This window comes from Otolemur garnettii, unplaced genomic scaffold, assembly GCF_000181295.1.
Source record: "Otolemur garnettii isolate 467f Iridium unplaced genomic scaffold, OtoGar3 scaffold00070, whole genome shotgun sequence".
Taxonomy (NCBI): domain Eukaryota; kingdom Metazoa; phylum Chordata; class Mammalia; order Primates; family Galagidae; genus Otolemur; species Otolemur garnettii.
This window is the reverse complement of record NW_003852465.1, coordinates 7,271,420-7,289,837: the sequence shown is the minus strand read 5'-3', so window position 1 is coordinate 7,289,837 and position 18,418 is coordinate 7,271,420. Positions and strand designations below refer to the sequence as shown.

Genomic DNA, 18,418 nt, shown 5'->3' with positions numbered 1-18,418 from the left:
ACCCATAGTTCAGATTTCCTGCTGGTCACATCCAGCTGCATGGCCCCAAGTGTATCCCCACACGGTGGCACTTCATTTCCTCACCTCCTTCCCACTCCCCAAACCTGCTGTCCTATTCCTTTCTTCTTTCTTCTCTCAATGAATACCACCAGCAGCCATCCAGTTTCTTAAACCAGAAATCTGGGTGTCAGCCTAAACTTTTTTTCTCTTTCCCTGACCCTGAAAGTCCAGTCAAATGCCCAATTCTGTCCATTGGATCTTTTACTGGTCTTTTGAGTCTCCCACAAAGTCATTGTGAGGATGAAAGAACAAAAGATGGCGCATAATGAGCACGTCATTCATAAAGAGCATGCTTCCTTCCTCCCGGGCTCTCTGCCTCAGTATACGTGTCTCTGGAGCCCCCCCGAATTCGTTTTTAGATGAACATTTTATAAGTATAAAACAAATATATGCTAATTGTGAAAATCTAAAATGTTACAGAAATATATAAATTACAAAGAAAAGTTTACACAAGTCATCCTCAGAAATATCTGCTCCTAGGCCTTCTCCGATGTCTAATTTAACAACTATACTGGTATTGTTAAAATTGGATCATTTCCTTCTACTGCTTTCAAATTTGATAATATGCTCGAATATATTTGTGTGCTATTCCTTTTAATAGCTTTCGAGTTTTCCATTATACAAATGTACCATAATTGGTTTACAGAGTCCTTATTGATAAGTAGCTGGATTATTTCTAATTTTTCACTTTCACAAAAATGCGGCTATAAATATGTATAGACGCCTCTCAAATCCCACCAAATAGACTGCTTTACATTTGGTTCAAATTCTCAGCCTTATTAAGATTTAAAGTATCAAGCATTTTACGGGATTGCCTCATAGTTGATCTTATTTACTTGTTTTGACAACTGAAATAACCAGGCATAAGCATATTTATCCCTGAACTCTAGTAGCTGAGTGGCAGCAGCAGCATCTATAGCTCAAATACAGCCGCTATTAGGCTTCTAAATAAGGGAATAAACTATAAAGTGGTCTCTAGGTTGAGCCACATGCCTGTGAGAGATGTGTCTTCAAGGAAGTGAGACGAAATTTCCTAATACCATCCCAGAAACTGCTCCCATTTTGGGTACTCCATGATTAGCATATATTTGCCATAAAGGAAAGTGTATTTTTATATTTAACAATCCCACTGTTAGAATGTTGAATTTTCCCAATCCCCTAAAAAAATTAACATTTACTGCAAATGTTTTAAAATTAGCAGAATAGTGTTGACATTACTCAGACTGGTCTGGATCATTCTGAATTTTTGAAGACCAAACACATTAACAGTGGTGACTTCACTGATAGTCAGCAATTAATAGCTCCAACATTGAATAGGACCTCACTGAGTCAGTTAATCAGAAATGTCTCCTCTGTTTACGCTCTGTAAGATTTAGCTTTAGCCAAGGTCTTTGTAAAGATTAACCAAATAATGTGTACAGAAGATATATCAGATATTCTAAAAATCATTTTACTTTGGCAATAAAGAAGAAACACCAGACTAGGAGTTAGGGTACTTGTGTTTTAGAGGTAGCCTATCCTTTTCAAGCTGTGTGATCTGGACGTCTCATTTAAACTTTGAATATCTTTAGATCTTCCACTGTAAAGGGAGGATAACAATATGTACCTTATCATCTCACAGGGCTGTTCAGATGATCAAATGAAGTAATGTGCAGACCTAAACAATGTGGAGAATTATTATCACCCTTGTCACCTACATTCGAAGTTAAGAAAATATTTTTAAACTATTAAGAGTTCAATTTATAACCTAAATAATCTGTTTTAAATGCTTTTTAGCAAAAATCCACCAGAAGAATGTAGCACATATGAAAAGTTTCCATGTAAATCTAGTCAGTTTCATTTTTAATTGAATCTGTTGACTGTGTGTCAAATAACAAATTAGTATCACACTCCACTGCATGGATGGCCTTAAGAGGGTGTTGCATCAGTGTTTAAAATTTTAGGCAAAATTGTTATGCATATGAATACATATACATTTTTCCAACGAGAGTATTTATAGATTATATCAGATTTTCAAAAGAGTACATGCTCACTTGCATATATGTACCTAAATGTTCATAAAATTTTGACCCTTTGCATAATTTCTTATTTGGCCTTGACAAAGGGTAGGGGAAACAATTATCTTTCATATTCTTTTATCAGTGTAGGAAATCTCCAGCTTCAACAACAAGTGGTCTGAGATGTTATATCCTTCTCAGGGAGAACCCAGAGAACTAGATTGGCCTACACCTAGAGTGAGCCAGGCTCCACAGTTCTGCCCTGTGATTCTGCCCCCTCTTGTTCGGCCCACCCCTGTTGTTCCTGGATCATTGCCCCAGTGATAGATGCTAAAACAGGCATACTCAGTATAGGCCATGATGACTTATGACTGACCTGGATAAAACTTTGAAACTGTTGCTTCACTGTAAACTTTAGAGCTGGATTTAACACAGAATCAACACCAACAGTGTTAGCAAAGGTCCACCTTTACAAGAGCTAGAGAGACAAATGTCTATTTTTGAACAGAACTTGGAAGCAGTACAGAATACACGGTGGATTTTCTTTCCATTTGGGGGATTAGATGCTCATCTTACACAGAATAGCAGCCCCAAATGTCATGGCTTCTTACAATGTGCCTATGACTTCAGTGCTATGCACCACCACTAAGCTGTCACATTTTCCCTTTTAGCAATGTCAAGCTACCTCTTTATCATTAAATATGAACTACCTGAAGTAATCAGAGCATTCATGGGACTTGAAGAAAACACTGGGTATGTCTTATGTTCCCCCTGTGACATCAACCCCATCATTCTACTTGGTCTTTCCAATCCTAATATACTTGTCTCTCTTTCTTGTCTAGAGAATGGTACCTTGACGGCAACTACCTCATCATATTTGTGTCTGTTGGAATTATTCTTCCACTTTCTCTTCTTAAAAATTTAGGTAAAAATATTTTCTAGCTGAAAATATTTTCAATTTTATGTCATAGTCTTGTAGGTAAGCTAATCATAGATACCATATTCACCTCCCAAGTTTTTTCTGCTGACTCCTAGGTTACCTTGGTTATACCAGTGGATTTTCTCTTACCTGCATGGTGTTTTTTGTCAGTGTGGTAAGTGATGGGTTGACATGATTCTTGTAGCTTGGTGAGCATGAGATGCTTTTTGTGCCTGAATTGGTGTTTTAATTTTCATGAAGTGATTCTGGCATCACAAGGGATTTTCTTATATACTAATTTGGAATGAAAAAAGAGCAGTCATGAGTTTAAAAATAGTTGAGTTTGAATGCTAAGGCAGTTGCTAATGGTATGTTCTGGGCACACTGGGTATATTTTTGGACAAAAGGAACACTTCAGGAACACAACATTATAATAACCCAGTACTTAGAAAGGTAAAGGAAGTGGGCTATAACCATAAACCCATGAATCAGCTATTCTCTCTTATGAATTCTACCCATTAAGGGAGGGCCACCATAGTGGGATTATGGAAATCTCCCTGCCCTTGCCAAAAGGGAGAATTTCTTGCACTACCATGAATGCCAAAATGTATCCATTTCACCCCCAAACTAAATAAGGAATAGAAAATTTGTGATGGCCCATGCCATAGTTAGTTAGAAGAAATAAAGGATATGAAATTTAGCAAAGGAATAAATATCTGTCTTATGGAAGAGCGTGAAAGAGGCTTGGGTATTTATGCAAAATTCTGTCCTGTTGACTCTGTGGGACAGGGCTGCCAATCATAGTTCCAACTCTCTCCTGACAACAGAGGCCAGAGGGAGTCTCCATTGTCCATTAGTCTAAAAGGAATCCCAAGCTGAGCTCCTTCCCCCGACCCCATAAGCCACACATCTAGATTCTTATTTCCTTGTTTTTCCTTAAAAGGCTGACTTTTTTTTTTTTTTTTTTTTTTTTGACTGGGTCTAGGTGATTTCTAAGAAATTCCAGATACCCTGCCCTCTGCCTGTTCTGGATCACAATGTTGGAAATCTGACATTCAACAACACACTTCCAATGCATGTGATAAAGCTGCCCAACAACTCTGAGAGTACAGATGTGAACTTCATGATGGATTACACGCACCGCAATCCTGCCGGGCTGGATGAGAATCAGGCCAAGGGCTCTCTTCATGACAGTGGAGTGGAGTATGAAGCCCATAGTGATGACAAGTGTCAACCCAAATACTTTGTATTCAACTCTCGGGTAAGTGAGAGGCCCAGACCTGTAATGAGCCAAGTAATGTGGCCTCTGAGCATTTATTTCACAAAATGAGATGGCCTGAGATTGCCATCTGTGTTGGAATGCTAAACATGTGGTGTTGTCTTTGTTTTTCAGACGGCCTATGCAATTCCTATCCTAGCATTTGCTTTTGTATGCCACCCTGAGGTTCTTCCCATCTACAGTGAACTTAAAGAGTAAGGCAGCCATCATTTTAGCATTCTAATTTGCTTTGGAAAATCTGCTCATATGTTCAAAAATGCTTTAAGAGGAAACATGGTTCGTAGCTTTCTCTTCAGAAGAAGTTTGTGCTACATCCACTCATCAATACCCTGCTTACCTCCTTCTCTCCCATATTTCCACTACAACAGGGAGGGTTCAGAGCAGGGAAATGAGGATCAGCAAATAGTTGTAATGATTTGGGAAGATGTTGGGAATTTACATTTGAATTTTGGTAGGAAGAAATGATGTCATCTGGACAGGAAGGCAACACCCAGGAATACCAAAAATTATGGTTATGGTAGCCTTGATAAGCCACTGGACCACTCTATGGTCACTTTATGGTCAGTTCCTAACCTTTGTCTAAAAGACATTCAGCACAAGAAATGTGCCTTCATCATCTTATCCATGTAATGAAGACATTGGCTCAAATATCTTTTTCCTCCAGCTGATGATGTATGATTTGTTCATATGTAGTATTATCTTCTCTTTGAGATTGTTGACGTTTGCTTGGGGACAAAGGATCTGAGCTCACTATAGTAGCTTCCTTTTTACCTTTAAGGGAGGGTGTCATATGGTAATTCTCAACTTCTTTAAATTAATCCAGGAGTCAATAACCTCAGTCTTCATTCTCACTAAGTAGTGATTCCTGTCCCTACAAATTCCGATTTACTCATAAAATATTTTCAGAATAGTTCAATTATTTTGAAGTCTTTGATTTACTTTGAAAATCACATGCAGCCATTACTCTTGAAGAGAACAGTTGACCTTAGGCAGCTGGGTGCCCTCTAGAATGATTTCCAGAAGCTGTTCCAGTAACAATATCAGGCTTCCTGGTTGTCTGAACTCTTGGCAGTAGTTATGTTGCTGAATCTAGTAGAATTTTTGTGTTATTAAAATCAGCTCATCATGAAATTCAAATGCTTTCTACATTATAAGCCAGGTTGATCTTTCTGTTAATTACATTCTTAATTATTCAGTAGATAAGCTTTCTTATTGACATGAAATAGACTGTTCCCCTTATGGGGAAATGGTTGTTGCTAAGACTGAAGAAGACTGGAGGAATAGCGTTTAAGAAAGATGGGAACCAGCCCTCACTGGTGTAAAGATAAATTTAAATCAGCTTTAAGTTTATGTACTAGGAATGAAGTTTCATTGTGAGCAATACAGTCATACTTAAATTATTTTTATTTTAAAAAGTGATATTTTCGTATGTTTTTAAAAAACAAAGCTCAGGGTTCTTTTTCTTTACAGTCGGTCCCGGAGGAAAATGCAAACAGTGTCAAATATTTCCATCACGGGGATGCTCATCATGTACCTGCTTGCTGCCCTCTTTGGCTACCTAACCTTCTATGGTAGGTCACTCTGTCAAAGCCATTCTCTGTGCAAATCCTGCTTAGACTGATCATTGACCCGGCTAGGTAGAATTTTTTAATGGCCCTTTATAAGCATGAACTATAGATGATGTATACTCAATTCATGTGCTATTTTTAGCTTTGTTACTTGACCTAAGGAAATGAGACCTGAACCAGCTTAGTTAACAAGTTACAATCTGGGAACCCACAGATATTCTATTTTTTTTTTTTTAAATCCTTCCAACTAAATTATTTTCCTTCAGGGATAGATATTTCTTTGGCCAAACTCCCTAATCCAGTTCAGGCTAGAAGCAACAAGAATGAATCTGATTGCACGTGGTAAAGCTCTTTTGATGGAAAAATTAACTACCAAGCCAATGGCAGAAACATTACAAAGTCTTCAAGTACAAACTTGCTTCTTATTTACTAGTTGAGTCAAATCTGAGGATTTGGTATTAGGTAAAATTTTTGGCTTATCCTATTCTATTCAGTTATTGTGAATGGTTTTCTAAGAAAGATAAGGACATGACAGAATTTCCTTCAATCTAGGAATGCACTACAAAAAAAAAAAAAGTGACTAGGGCCACGTTAGATTACTCCTGAAACATTTCCTCTCTGGCATGTTAACAGAAAGCAAAGCAGGTAGAATTGTATTCCTTGGATGAAGTATGGCCCTAAAGACAAATTTTACAGCATCAAACACTGAACTGGTAGCACACGTTCACAGTAATCACTGTGTGGACATAAAGATATTTTTTGTATACGCCTCTCTTTTTGAATTTTTTTTTCTGAGTCATTTGGTAATTAAATTGTTAGAGAACAAAAGGCTCAGGAGTGGACCACCATTTGCTTAGGTTTTTTTTTTTTTTTATTAGACTAATATTTGACGATTAACCAAGCACATGCTTTCAATTAGATGTTAACTTATTGCTGGTTGTGAGCTAATGAAAGTCAGGGTCATATCACTGAAGGTGTTTTTAATCCCTTTATGTCTGACCTTAAGGGGAGGAGGGAGAAAATCAAACTACATCTGATTCAGTAAATCTTTCCTACCATTTGTGTCTAGAACTCAGAATGGATATGTTTTCAAGGAGGACAGTATCTCAATCCTATAGCAATATTTATGGACAACCCTGGAAAAATTTTACTAATTTATCCTTACATGTGTGTTAATTACACTTTTGTGAGTTTCATAAGACAAGCCAACACTTGAAAAAGCCTGGAGAATGAGTTTCAGTGTCGTAATAGAGTCATAAGAGGCATAATTGTTGAACTTGAAAGTATGTCAGAGATCATTTGTCCTGAGTTTCCAGACTGAGTTTGGATGACCTGTGTCAGGTCTAGCTGGGCAGATGGGGGCAGAGGAAAGAAAGAGAAGGAATGGGAAAGGCAAGCTGATGGGGTTTTTTGTTTTGTTTTTTTTGTTGTTGTTGTTTATTTGTCTTCTCAGCTCCTTCCTTTCATCAGGAGACCATGTTCCCTGTGGATAGACTATTTTTTTTTTTTTTAGTAAGTCATAAACACATAGATCATGTATACATTGATGCCTTTATGGGGTACAATGTGCTGATTTCATATATAATTAGGAATGCTTACATCAAACTAGTTAATATAGCCTTTACCTCATTTACTTAATTATTCTGTTAAGACATTTATACTCTATACTTAATAGATTTGACATGTACCCTTGCAATAAGAACCACAGGAATGGTCCCACCATTTATCCTCCTTCCATCGAATCTCCTCCCTCCCATCCCCCAAGCTGGTGGGGTTTATGCCTCTTGTTCCCTTCAACAAGAGCCCCTCCGCCTCTCTGGTTGTGATGTTTCTGTATAATAGAGAGAGAGAGAGAGATCCTGATGCAAATGAGCTCAAGGAGCTCCTAAGCCATTTCATATCAGCTCCTGCAACTTTATAATCTTTAGGACCCCTGTGTTCATTTTTTCCCAGTTTGTTGTGTTGCAATAACATCCAAAAGTTACCTTATTTAATTTGATGCCTTGAAGGCTAATGAGAAAGGGAGTCATGTTCAATAAATTACGTATAAGAAAAAAATCTCAAAAAACAGTTATCTGTAATAAATCTCTTTCACCATCCACCCACTTCCCCCACAAAAAAACCTGTGTTCAAAACCTTTGTTCATTTAAACAAAGGTTCATAGTTAATAAGCTCAGACACAAGAACAAAAGTATCTGGACTCCCAGACTTAGGTCTTTTCCGCTGTACCATGTTCCTCCATAAAATGTTGCTGTAAGTAACCAGCGCCAACACCTATTGAACCTTTTCTCTTCTTCCTGTCTGTAGGAGAAGTTGAAGATGAATTACTTCATGCTTACAGCAAAGTATACACATTTGATACTCCTCTTCTCATGGTACGCCTGGCCGTCCTTGTGGCAGTAACGCTAACTGTGCCCATTGTCCTGTTCCCAGTAAGTACCCAAGGCTTTGATGAAGGAAACCTGTTTAACATCATAGATTAGTGGATGTGCTTTATTTTAACTAAATGTGGATTTAATTATAATTTGAGTTTGCTGTTGCAATTCTAGAAGACATTATTATTTTCATACAGCTCTTTGGAGCCATTTAAAATTGATCACATAATATGTAGATAGAGAAACTACTTTTAGGTGGTAAGTATTTTTAAAGTTTGGGGTTAAAAAATCCTGAAATTTATTTTTAAACGCAAATTCAAAAAGTGGAACTTAAGCTTCTGTCTTGCAGATTAGTAAAAATGAATAGGACTTCATGTAACTTCTGAAATTTGAAAGCCAAAGCCACATTAACTTTCAAATCATGTTGAATTTCACCACAATTTTGAAGGTATTTCATTTTCTTCCCAATTTTTTTGTGCTGCAATACCATCCCAAAGGCACCTTGTTTAATCTGATGCCTCGAAGGCTAATGAGGAGGTTTGCGTTAAACAAATTATATACTAGTGAAAATTTCTCCCAAAATAATTATGTTATCTATTATATCTTTCTCTCACCCACCCATCTCCTCCACAGAAAAAACCAACACATGCCCCCTGGCAGACTCAGACCTTGGTCACCCCTTTCTGGCACTTGCCATTGGCGTCAGTTTGTCCTGGAATAACATGAGCAGGGCTGGTGGTAGAGATTTGAGCTGCATGAGTTAAAACCGCCACCTATGGATAAACACAGTTCTTCACCCTCCTGCCAACTCTTCTTTCATAAACACTAAATTTATTCATACATTTCAGGGGGAAAAAAATAAGTCACACAGTAACCAGCACTGTCCTGCACATAATGTTCCATACAGGGAGGGCCTGGCTATGAGAACTACTTATATAATGACACTAGGATTGCTTTAAATGCAGCTAGTGTGCTGAAATATATTTTGGCACATTCCTTTTTCATGAGTGCATGAAATCAGATCCTTATTACTATGGTGGCTAATATTTTACTCTTTAAATAATGTCTTGCCTCTAATATATCTGAAAGGATTTCAAATGACATGCACACAGTTTTAGCCTAAAATTAGCTTCATCTTGGGTACGAGACAGAAGACAGCTATAAACAGAAGGTGTACTATAGGGTAAAATTTCCAAGTGAACAGCTTCACCAAGAAAAGAATGTCCCTAGCCCTTCCTTCTGTGTAAAATCGTTTCCTAAATTTTGGCATATAGTAGGCAGGTACATCACTGAGCATTTTATGAAAGAGATTTGTTGCGTGCCTCAGCATTGCTTCATTCCTGTTCACATAGTGTTGTCCAGCTGTGGGCTCCAGGGACGGACGGACCTGGCCCTGGTCACACAGCTGGTTGGTTACTGAACCAGTGCAGCTTGTAGCCTAACACTGCCGGCCTGCAGTCATGGGGGTAGGAAGCAAAGTCATGTACTGGCGAACTTTGAAAATCTTCAACACTGACAACCCAAATCTCCCCTTACAAGTTCTTTGCCTGTGTGAAAGATAAAGCACTAGTAGAAATTTGACCATCAGGAAGAGCAAGTTTGTAAACATTAGATGCCATTAGAACCAAAATTGACCATGAGAACAAAAATTCAGAAAAGTAACTGCTACCCTTCACTATGTGTTTTCATTCACAACTAGCATTGACAGGACATTGTGCACACTCTCTTGTCCTCACTCCTTGGTATGTCCCCACATATAAATAATAAAACAAATACAATCTCATCCAGATTAGAATCTATTAGCCTTACCTATTTTGCATTTCCTTTCTTTCAACAAGTGACAATTGGACGCTCTTTCACAGGAGCCTGATAAGGTATATGACAAGGGTTGGTTTGTCTTTCCTTCATTTCACTTATTATCTTTCTTTTCCACAATCAGGTTAGTTTTTCCTTCTTAGTGAAAGGCACATAGTAACTGCTTGTAATGTCTGTTGAATAAATGAAGTGAATTAAGACTCTAGCTTTTTCACTGGCAGCCACCAACTCCTTTCCTCTTAGCAGAGTGTGGGAGGGAGCATAGGGGGCGGTGTCTGACAGGGAATGGCAGCTCCTTCCAGAGGACCCATCCATCATGCCACTTTCAGTGTGTGCTTCCCTTTGTGCAGTAAAGTTCCCATATTTCCGTGGGAAAAACTAAAAACCAATTAACCCTAACGAGTATCTCATGAACACACAGACTCAAATTCCACTGGCCATGCCTTTCAAAAAGATTACATCTCAGATTCTCTAGCTACTTGTATTTCTTCTTATCATAGTAAAATCATTCTTTTCCCCTGTGTAGCCTTCGGGTCTGTTTGGAAGTTCTGCAGCTGTAGGCATAGAAATGTAGCCTAGGGCTGCCAGGAAATGCAGAATAGTGATTCACAGGCATCTCACAGCAAACTCGCAAAGTGAAAGGGTGAGTCACTTCTAAGCAACGAGGAGAGGTGGAAATGTTTTTGTTTGTTTGTTTTTAAGACTTCAGAACTAAGGCTCTCAGTCCCACATTTTTTTTTGATATCTTATTGTGATTTTATTTTTTTATTAAATCATAAACATATAGATCATATATGCATTAATGCATTTATGGGGCACAATGTGCTGATTACATGTAGAATTAGGAATGCTTACATCACACTGGTTAATATATATACCTGGTCCTGTTATTGTGTTAAGACATTTGTACTCTATACTAATAGATCTGACATGTACCCTTGCATTATACACCATTGGTATGATCCCACCATTCATCCTCCCTCAATCTGACCACCCCCCTCCCTTCCCATTCCCTCTCCTCCCTCCTTCATCTTGGGCCATAGTGGTGATCTATTCTTCATATGAAAGTGTGAGTGATTGTAAATTGGTTTCATAATAGTACTGAGTACATTGGGTATTTTTTCTTCCATTCTTGAGATACTTTATAAGAAGGATATATTCCAGCTCCATCCATGTAAATGTAAAAGAGGTAAAGTCTCCATCTTTTTAAGGCTGCATAATATTCCATGGTACACACATACCACAATTTATTAATCCATTCATGGGTTGATGAGCACTTGGGCTTCTTCCATGACTTGGCTGTTTTGAATTGAGCTGCAAGGAATAATCTGGTGCAAATATCTTTTCTGCAAAGTGATTTTTGATCTTTTGGGTATACTCCTAGTAGAGGAATTGCAGGATCAAACAGAAGGTCTACTTTTAGATCCCTGAGTATTCTCCATATTTCTTTCTAAAACAGATGTATTAGCTAGCACTCCCACGAGTGTGCAGAAGTGTTCCCTTTTCTTTACATCCATGCCAACATCTGTAGTTGTGGGATTTTGTTATGTGAACCAGTCTTAGAGGAATTAGATGATATCTCAAAGTGGTTTTGGTTTGCATTTCTCTGATGATTAAAGATGATGAGCATTTTTTCATGTGTCTGTAGGCCACACCTACCATCTTCAGAGAAGCTTCTGTTCAAGTCCCTTGCCCACAATGAAATGGGATTACTTGTTCTTTTCTTATTAATAAGTTTGAGTTCTCTGTGGATTCTGGTTATCAAACCTTTGTCAGAAGCATAACCTGCAAATATCCTCTCCTACTTTAAGGGCTGTATTTTTATAGTTTCACGTCTTAAGTTTAAATCTTTTACCTAGTGAGAGTCAATTTTTGTTAATTGTGAAAGGTGTGGTCCATTTTCAGTCTTCTACAAGTCACCAGCCAGTTCTCCCAGCACCATTTGTTAAATAGGGAATTTTTCCCCCAGTTTATATTTTCGATAGGCTTATCAAAGATCAAATGACAATAAGTGTCTGGGTTCATCTCTTGGTTCTCAATTCTGTTCCATACATCTACCTCTCTATTTTTGTGCCAATACCATGTTGGTTTGATCAATATAGATTTATAGTATAGTTTGAAGTCCAGTAGTGTGATTCCTCCTGATTTGTTTTTATTTATGAGTAATGTCTTGGCTATTCAAAGTTTTTTCTGGTTCTAGATAAAACGAAGTACTATTTTTTCCAGATCTTTAAAGTATAACAGTGATGCTTTGATAGGGATTGCATTAAATTTATAAAGTGCTTTGGGTAATATAGACATTTTGACAATGTTGATTCTTCCTAGCCATGAGCATGGTATGTTTTTCCATTTGTTAATATCTTTAGCTATTTCTTTTCTCAGAGTTTCATAATTCACTTTATAGAGATCTTTCACGTCCTTTGTTAGGTAAATTCCCAAATATTTCATCTTCTTTGTCACAACTGTAAAGGGAATAGAGTTCTTGACTCTTTTTTTGGCTTGACTATTATTGATATATATGTAAAAGCTACTGATTTGTGAGTATTGATTTTGTATCCTGAGACGTGTATTCCTTGATCACTTCTAAGAGTTTTGTGGTTGAGTCCCTGGGGTTTTCCAGGTATAAAATCATATCATCCACAAAGACTGAAAGTTTGATCTCCTCTGACCCTATTCATATACCCTTGATCGCCTTTTCTTCCCTAATTGTGATGGCTAAGACTTTAATTACAATGTTTAAAAAGCAGAAGAGACAATGGGCAACCTTGCCTGGTTCCTGATCTGAGTGGAAATGTTTTCAATTTTACTCCATTCAATATGATTTAGTCCCACATTTCTGACTTCTCATTGGGTCCCCCATCAGCACCCCCTAACAGGCTCTGTTCAGGACCCTCTCTCTGGCAATAACAGGTGTTTTCTCTAGAGCCGCAAAAAACCTTTCTGGATTCCTTCTGGGTCAGAGGCCCAGGCTTTGGCGGGCGGTTTCCTCCACCCACAGCACATCTGACCCACATCAGCTTCTGTCAGTAAAGAAAAGGGCACACAGATAAGTGGCTGAGCAGACGGGCTTTGCAGGTAATGAGCCAGAAATGCCTCTGCCTGACCTGGGTAAACAGAACTGCTGCGGTCCTTTTGATCCCAGTCTGGCTCTTCAGGGCAGTAACAAGAAATAGCCAGCAAGTCTGCTTCTCGTCCTTTCCCACCAGCCGACTAGCTCCTCTTTGCTCTGTTGCCCTCTTTAGGAAAGCATTGGAAACTTTATTTGCCTTTCGTTTTGTTTGGAATTTTCTTATTCCTCATTCACTATGAGGAGGAACATTTTGCTACTTACTCCAACCATTCTACCCATTTTTCCCATAAACTTTCTGTACTTTTACATTATGGGGCCAGACCTGACTTAGTCTTTCCAGTGGCTATGAGGCCTTAGGAAGCCGCATTTACATTCATGCACTTACTCATGGGATTGCTTCAAACTCAGCTCAAGGCATCAAATGCACCATTTTAACAAAGGGCTAACTGCCCATTGCAAACTCTTTCTGAAAATGAACTCAAATTCTACTTGTTTGTTCTATCCATTTAGTAAGTCCTGACGCACCATGTTATGTATCACTAAAAACCTTATTTTAAGCCTACTAATTAGACCAGTTTGGACAATATTCAATAAGCACTAATTGCAGGTCATAATAGAAAATTTAAAAGCTGCTGAGAAAAACAACATCAAACCATTTGCTTTCTTCCGTTTTCTTTTCAGAATGCGTTTCATAATTTTCACTAATGCCATTTTTAAAATCCTTTGCAAAGTCATTCTTAAACTATTTCCAGAGACTATCTGGTTTGTCATTCTGAAATGAATTTGCCTTTCAAACTAAACAGATGGCTTTAATTTTTTGGTGGAGCGGTATGAAAGGAATGTCACATGAGAACTGTCAAGCAATTTGGGCTCAATTTTTTTTTGTCGCTCATACATTATATCTTCAGTTTTTCTCTTTTTTAAGTGAGTGCTTACCACCACACTATTAAGAGACCTTAGAACTAAAATCTTTGAGTGAAAATAAATCACAGCGTTTCCCCAAATGTGAACTCCCTAATTTAACTGAGGTGTGTGCTTATTGAAAAGCCAGCAGAGTAATTCCACGACGTCAAAAAAAAAAAAATCCTCTAAAAGATTCCTAAGAGTGTTCTCAACTTTGTTAAGCTGTACAAATATAAACAGCATTCCCTCCCTGTGCCCATGGGGATCTCTGTATCCAGTTACATCAGAGTAACTTGAGGCGGCCTCTGCAAATAAATCCTCTCTTGACCTTTCACCGACTTATTTCTACTGCTGAAAAAGGGCCGAGGTCGGTGGAGGGTCCTGAAGGGAGTGGGAAGGTTTCTATTTCTCAGGTTGATTGAACATTTCGCATTGTCTTCTGTGTGTTAGACGCTAAGCTGGAAACTGAGGAATGCTAAGATGACTGAGTCCTGTTCTTCGACTTTTGTGGCTTTACAATCTACTGGTGGGGGGAGGAAATAGGGGAGAAAGAGAAAGGAGTAAATGCAGAAATATCATCTTTTGAAAAATATCAGTGCCAAAAATGTTAAATAAAATGCAAAATTAAGAAAAACCTCGGTTGGTAAAAACTCCTTTCACAATCTCCTCTAAATCAATTCAGTGCTTGCCTTGAAGGTTTAATCCAGTCTGACAAGACAGGATTAGTGATTGACGAGGGTTTTACTGTGTGTCTGCAGTATATATTTTACCTGTTACTTTATCTGTCTGACCAAGATTACTTTTAGCAAAACATTCTGAAAATTGAGAAAGTGAATACAATATATTACCAAGGGAAAATGACACTCTCTCAAATGAAAAATCAGCATCAAGGTTTCACAACCATGTGAGTGCACAGTCATGCGTTGCTTAACAACAGGGATGCATTGTTAGGCTATATTGTCACTGTGTGAACATCAGAGAGTGTAATCATATAAATCTATGCCGTCCAGCCTTCTACACCTCTAGGTCACATGGTATGGTCTGTTGCCTCCAGGCCTCAAACCTTGACAGCGTATCACTGTACTGAATTAGTATAGGCAATTGTGACACAATGTTAATTATTAGTATCAAAACATAACTAAACATAGAAAAGGTTCATCGAAAGTGTGGGATTATAATCTTTTGGAATCACTCCCTGTGGTCTGTTGCTGGCCCAAATGATGTTATGTGGTGCTAAGTGCACTTCACACCAATATGTGTGTGTTACCACAATAGAGAAAAGTTGGGCAAAAAAAAGCATCAACAGCTTTTCGATGGGGGAAAAAAGGGAAAAGAAGGAAAAAGCTTTCAAGTGAGGAGAATATTTGAGGCAGTAGATAAAGCCAAATACAAAGCAGTGACCTAGCCTTTGAACTTTCTTCTTGCAGATCCGCACGTCAGTTACGACGCTATTATTTCCCCAAAGACCCTTCAGCTGGATAAGACATTTCCTGATTGCAGCCGTTCTTATTGCCCTTAATAATGTTCTGGTTATCCTTGTGCCAACTATAAAATACATCTTTGGATTCATAGGTAAGTTTCAGAAAGACATTTATTTAGTCAACCCAAACTGAAACCTTTTTAAATGGTGGACCGGGAGCCAGTGCTGGATAATTAGGCTGCAGGTCCTTCTCCGGCTCACAGATTCCCATTAATTCCATCAGCTTCAGTGGCTGAACTGGTCACTTGCCCTTCACTCCCAGTGACTCTGGGAACGAACAACCTTATAGGTGGGTTATTCCAACTGCCTTTTCTGACAGATGAGAAACTGCACCCCATGGAAGTCAAACCAGGATTTGGACTTAGGTCTTAACTCTATCATTGGGGAAAAAGTCAGAAAGATAGATTTGACCTCGGAAGGTCTCCTAGGTCTAGGAATATCATCGGCTAATCGTTAACATTATTTTCAGAGGAATTGGTTGATTTTGTAAAGCGTATTATTTTTCTTAATATTTATATTTTGCACTACTGATTGAAGAGTTACTCAAATTTTACACACCTTTTAACACTTTAAAAGAATCAGGGGGGTGCAACTTAAAAATTAAGAGGTGGATGGAAGGGTGTGTGATGTTCTGTCTCCTTGATATACATTTATTTTAGTAATCCCCATAAAAGTGCATTAAGTTCAGGTTTTTATGGCTTATTACATTACATATACTTATGCAACTATGCTGTTGGGGACATTTTAATTTTCTGTATAAACATATCTTCTGCAAACAAGTTGTGCATGATTTAAATGTGTGCTCTTAATGCCAAGAAGAATAGGATAGCTTAACATTTAGTTGTTTTAAAGTACATGCCCTTGGGTATGTCCCGTGCTGGGTAAGATGGTGACCCACCCTATGTTTGTCTCCACAGGGGCTTCCTCGGCCACCATGCTGATTTTTATTCTTCCAGCAGCTTTTTATCTTAAGCTTGTCAAGAAAGAACCTCTTAGGTCACCCCAAAAGGTCGGGGTAAGTAAGGCTTACAATTTCCCTGATTATTAGTTGCTCTTTGACTACTTAGAGTAAACCAGAAAATACACGTGGTTCAGAAAAAGGCATCAATGAGCAAGAACCAAAAATCACCTAGAACTCTCTGTGCTAATTATCCTAACAGGGAAAGGGGGTAGATTTCTGAAACTCAAATGATTCGACGAGAATTTCTTCTCTTCAGGTGTCCAATGTCCTGTGTTGAGTCCCTCGTATATGTCAAATGCAGACAACTTTTCCCACTGGCACTTGGGTGTTATGTGTATACCTGTTTCCAATACTAAGCTACTACAGTATTCACATGAAATCATGCAGGAAGGAAGTAGAATCTCCAGCATGGCTATGAAATAATTCACAATATTGAATTATTTGATGAAAGGAAAGATGAAAGGAAAATGTTGCCTTTGTTTTCTCCTCCAGAGGACTCTGCTGTCCCTTGTGGACTGAGATCCAGAACAGAATCATTTGTATTTCAGTTAACCTCTTTAGATGTAAAATAGTATAGTCTCTTAAATTAGAGAGCACATATTTCTTTTCCATAGGAAAAGGACTACAGAAACACAGGCTAGAAATAATTGTTTTTCCAATAATTAAATATTATCCATAACAGCTAAATTATACTGAATTTTTGCCTTGAAGTTATTCACCTCTTGGGATTATTCAGGGACTTCAGGCGAGTTTGGTATCAAAACCCCCTCCCATCATCTTGCCCCTGAATTTTACCTCTGTGTAACCCATTTTGCTTGGACGTATACAACAGTGTCCCATTGGCCAATTGATTGTCCTATTTGTGACCCATTTTCAGTTTAACCAGATGTAAAATGAATAAAAGTATATCCTAGACACTTTCTAATGAAAAAAATTTTAGCTGATCCTTTCTTATATAGAATTGGGAGGCCAATCCATGTGGTAATATGTAAGGCCTCTTCTAGTGTTAAAATTCTGAAATATTATATATATATATGTACATACATATATACTTGTATATAATGTGTGTGTATATTATATGTAAACACACATATTTATACTTTTTGTAGAGATGTATATTAAGCTTTTTGTTTTTGTTTGCTTTATAAAACTAGAATTATATCATATGTACTGTTCATTATAACCTGCTTATTTGCACCAAAAGATTCCCTACATTGTTAACTCTTTTTCTATAACTTGGTTTTTAATGGTCATGGATTATTCCATCCTTTTGATGTACCAAATCAGTCAGCCACTATCCTATTATTGAAGCTTTAGGTTATATTTCTCCAGTGTGTTCCTTCTTTTTCCCCAGCTAGGGTTTTAAACTGGCTGATCTGTTAGGCATGGCCCCTGAGTTATTAAAAATAATACAATTCAATATGCCAATCAGATTGCCGCCTTATGTAAACAACTTATAAGAACAAATTGTGCTAATTATGGTTTCTGCATTCCCTAACAAGTTCTCTCTGAATTACAGGCTTTAGTTTTCCTTGTGGTTGGAATCATCTTCATGATTGGAAGCATGGCACTTATTATAATTGACTGGATTTACAATCCTCCAAATTCCAAACATCACTAACCCAAGGAAAAATATATGTATTTTTTTCTACTGGAAATGGTTGCAAGTTATGCACCAAAAGACACTTGAGTTATCTTAATTGGAATGTTATTCATAGGAAATAACAGGAAGATTCCAAAGACATTTGCTAGTAATATCACCAGACACCTGCGGAAGAGAAAATCATCGTTTTTGGCAAGAATGGCTGTCTATGTGTTTAAAATCTGTGGTGCACTTTCTACCCAGGTTTTACTAGAGCAGTGTGAGATGACCATGGTGTATTTTTACTGCTGTATGAGCAGTTGATAGCTGTGTGCAATGGTTATTGGATAGTACTCCCCCTCCCAAAAGTACCAAACATTTGTATTCTTTTTTTTTTTTTTTTTTTTTT

General features: G+C 37.8%; 1 protein-coding gene across 1 annotated transcript in view; it reads left to right on the top strand.

Annotated features, from left to right (window-relative positions):
* SLC38A4 (solute carrier family 38 member 4) overlaps positions 1-18,412 on the top strand; it is a 37,227-nt gene extending 18,815 nt beyond the window's left edge. The window contains exons 7-16 of the mRNA XM_003793557.3: positions 2,729-2,810; positions 2,900-2,982; positions 3,093-3,151; positions 3,962-4,237; positions 4,370-4,449; positions 5,726-5,826; positions 8,131-8,255; positions 15,414-15,558; positions 16,384-16,481; positions 17,947-18,412. Coding sequence (XP_003793605.1) covers positions 2,729-2,810; positions 2,900-2,982; positions 3,093-3,151; positions 3,962-4,237; positions 4,370-4,449; positions 5,726-5,826; positions 8,131-8,255; positions 15,414-15,558; positions 16,384-16,481; positions 17,947-18,048 — 1,151 coding nt within the window. The 3' untranslated portion in view covers positions 18,049-18,412. The remainder of the gene's footprint in view (positions 1-2,728; positions 2,811-2,899; positions 2,983-3,092; positions 3,152-3,961; positions 4,238-4,369; positions 4,450-5,725; positions 5,827-8,130; positions 8,256-15,413; positions 15,559-16,383; positions 16,482-17,946) is intronic.
* The last annotated feature ends 6 nt before the right edge of the window (positions 18,413-18,418 follow it).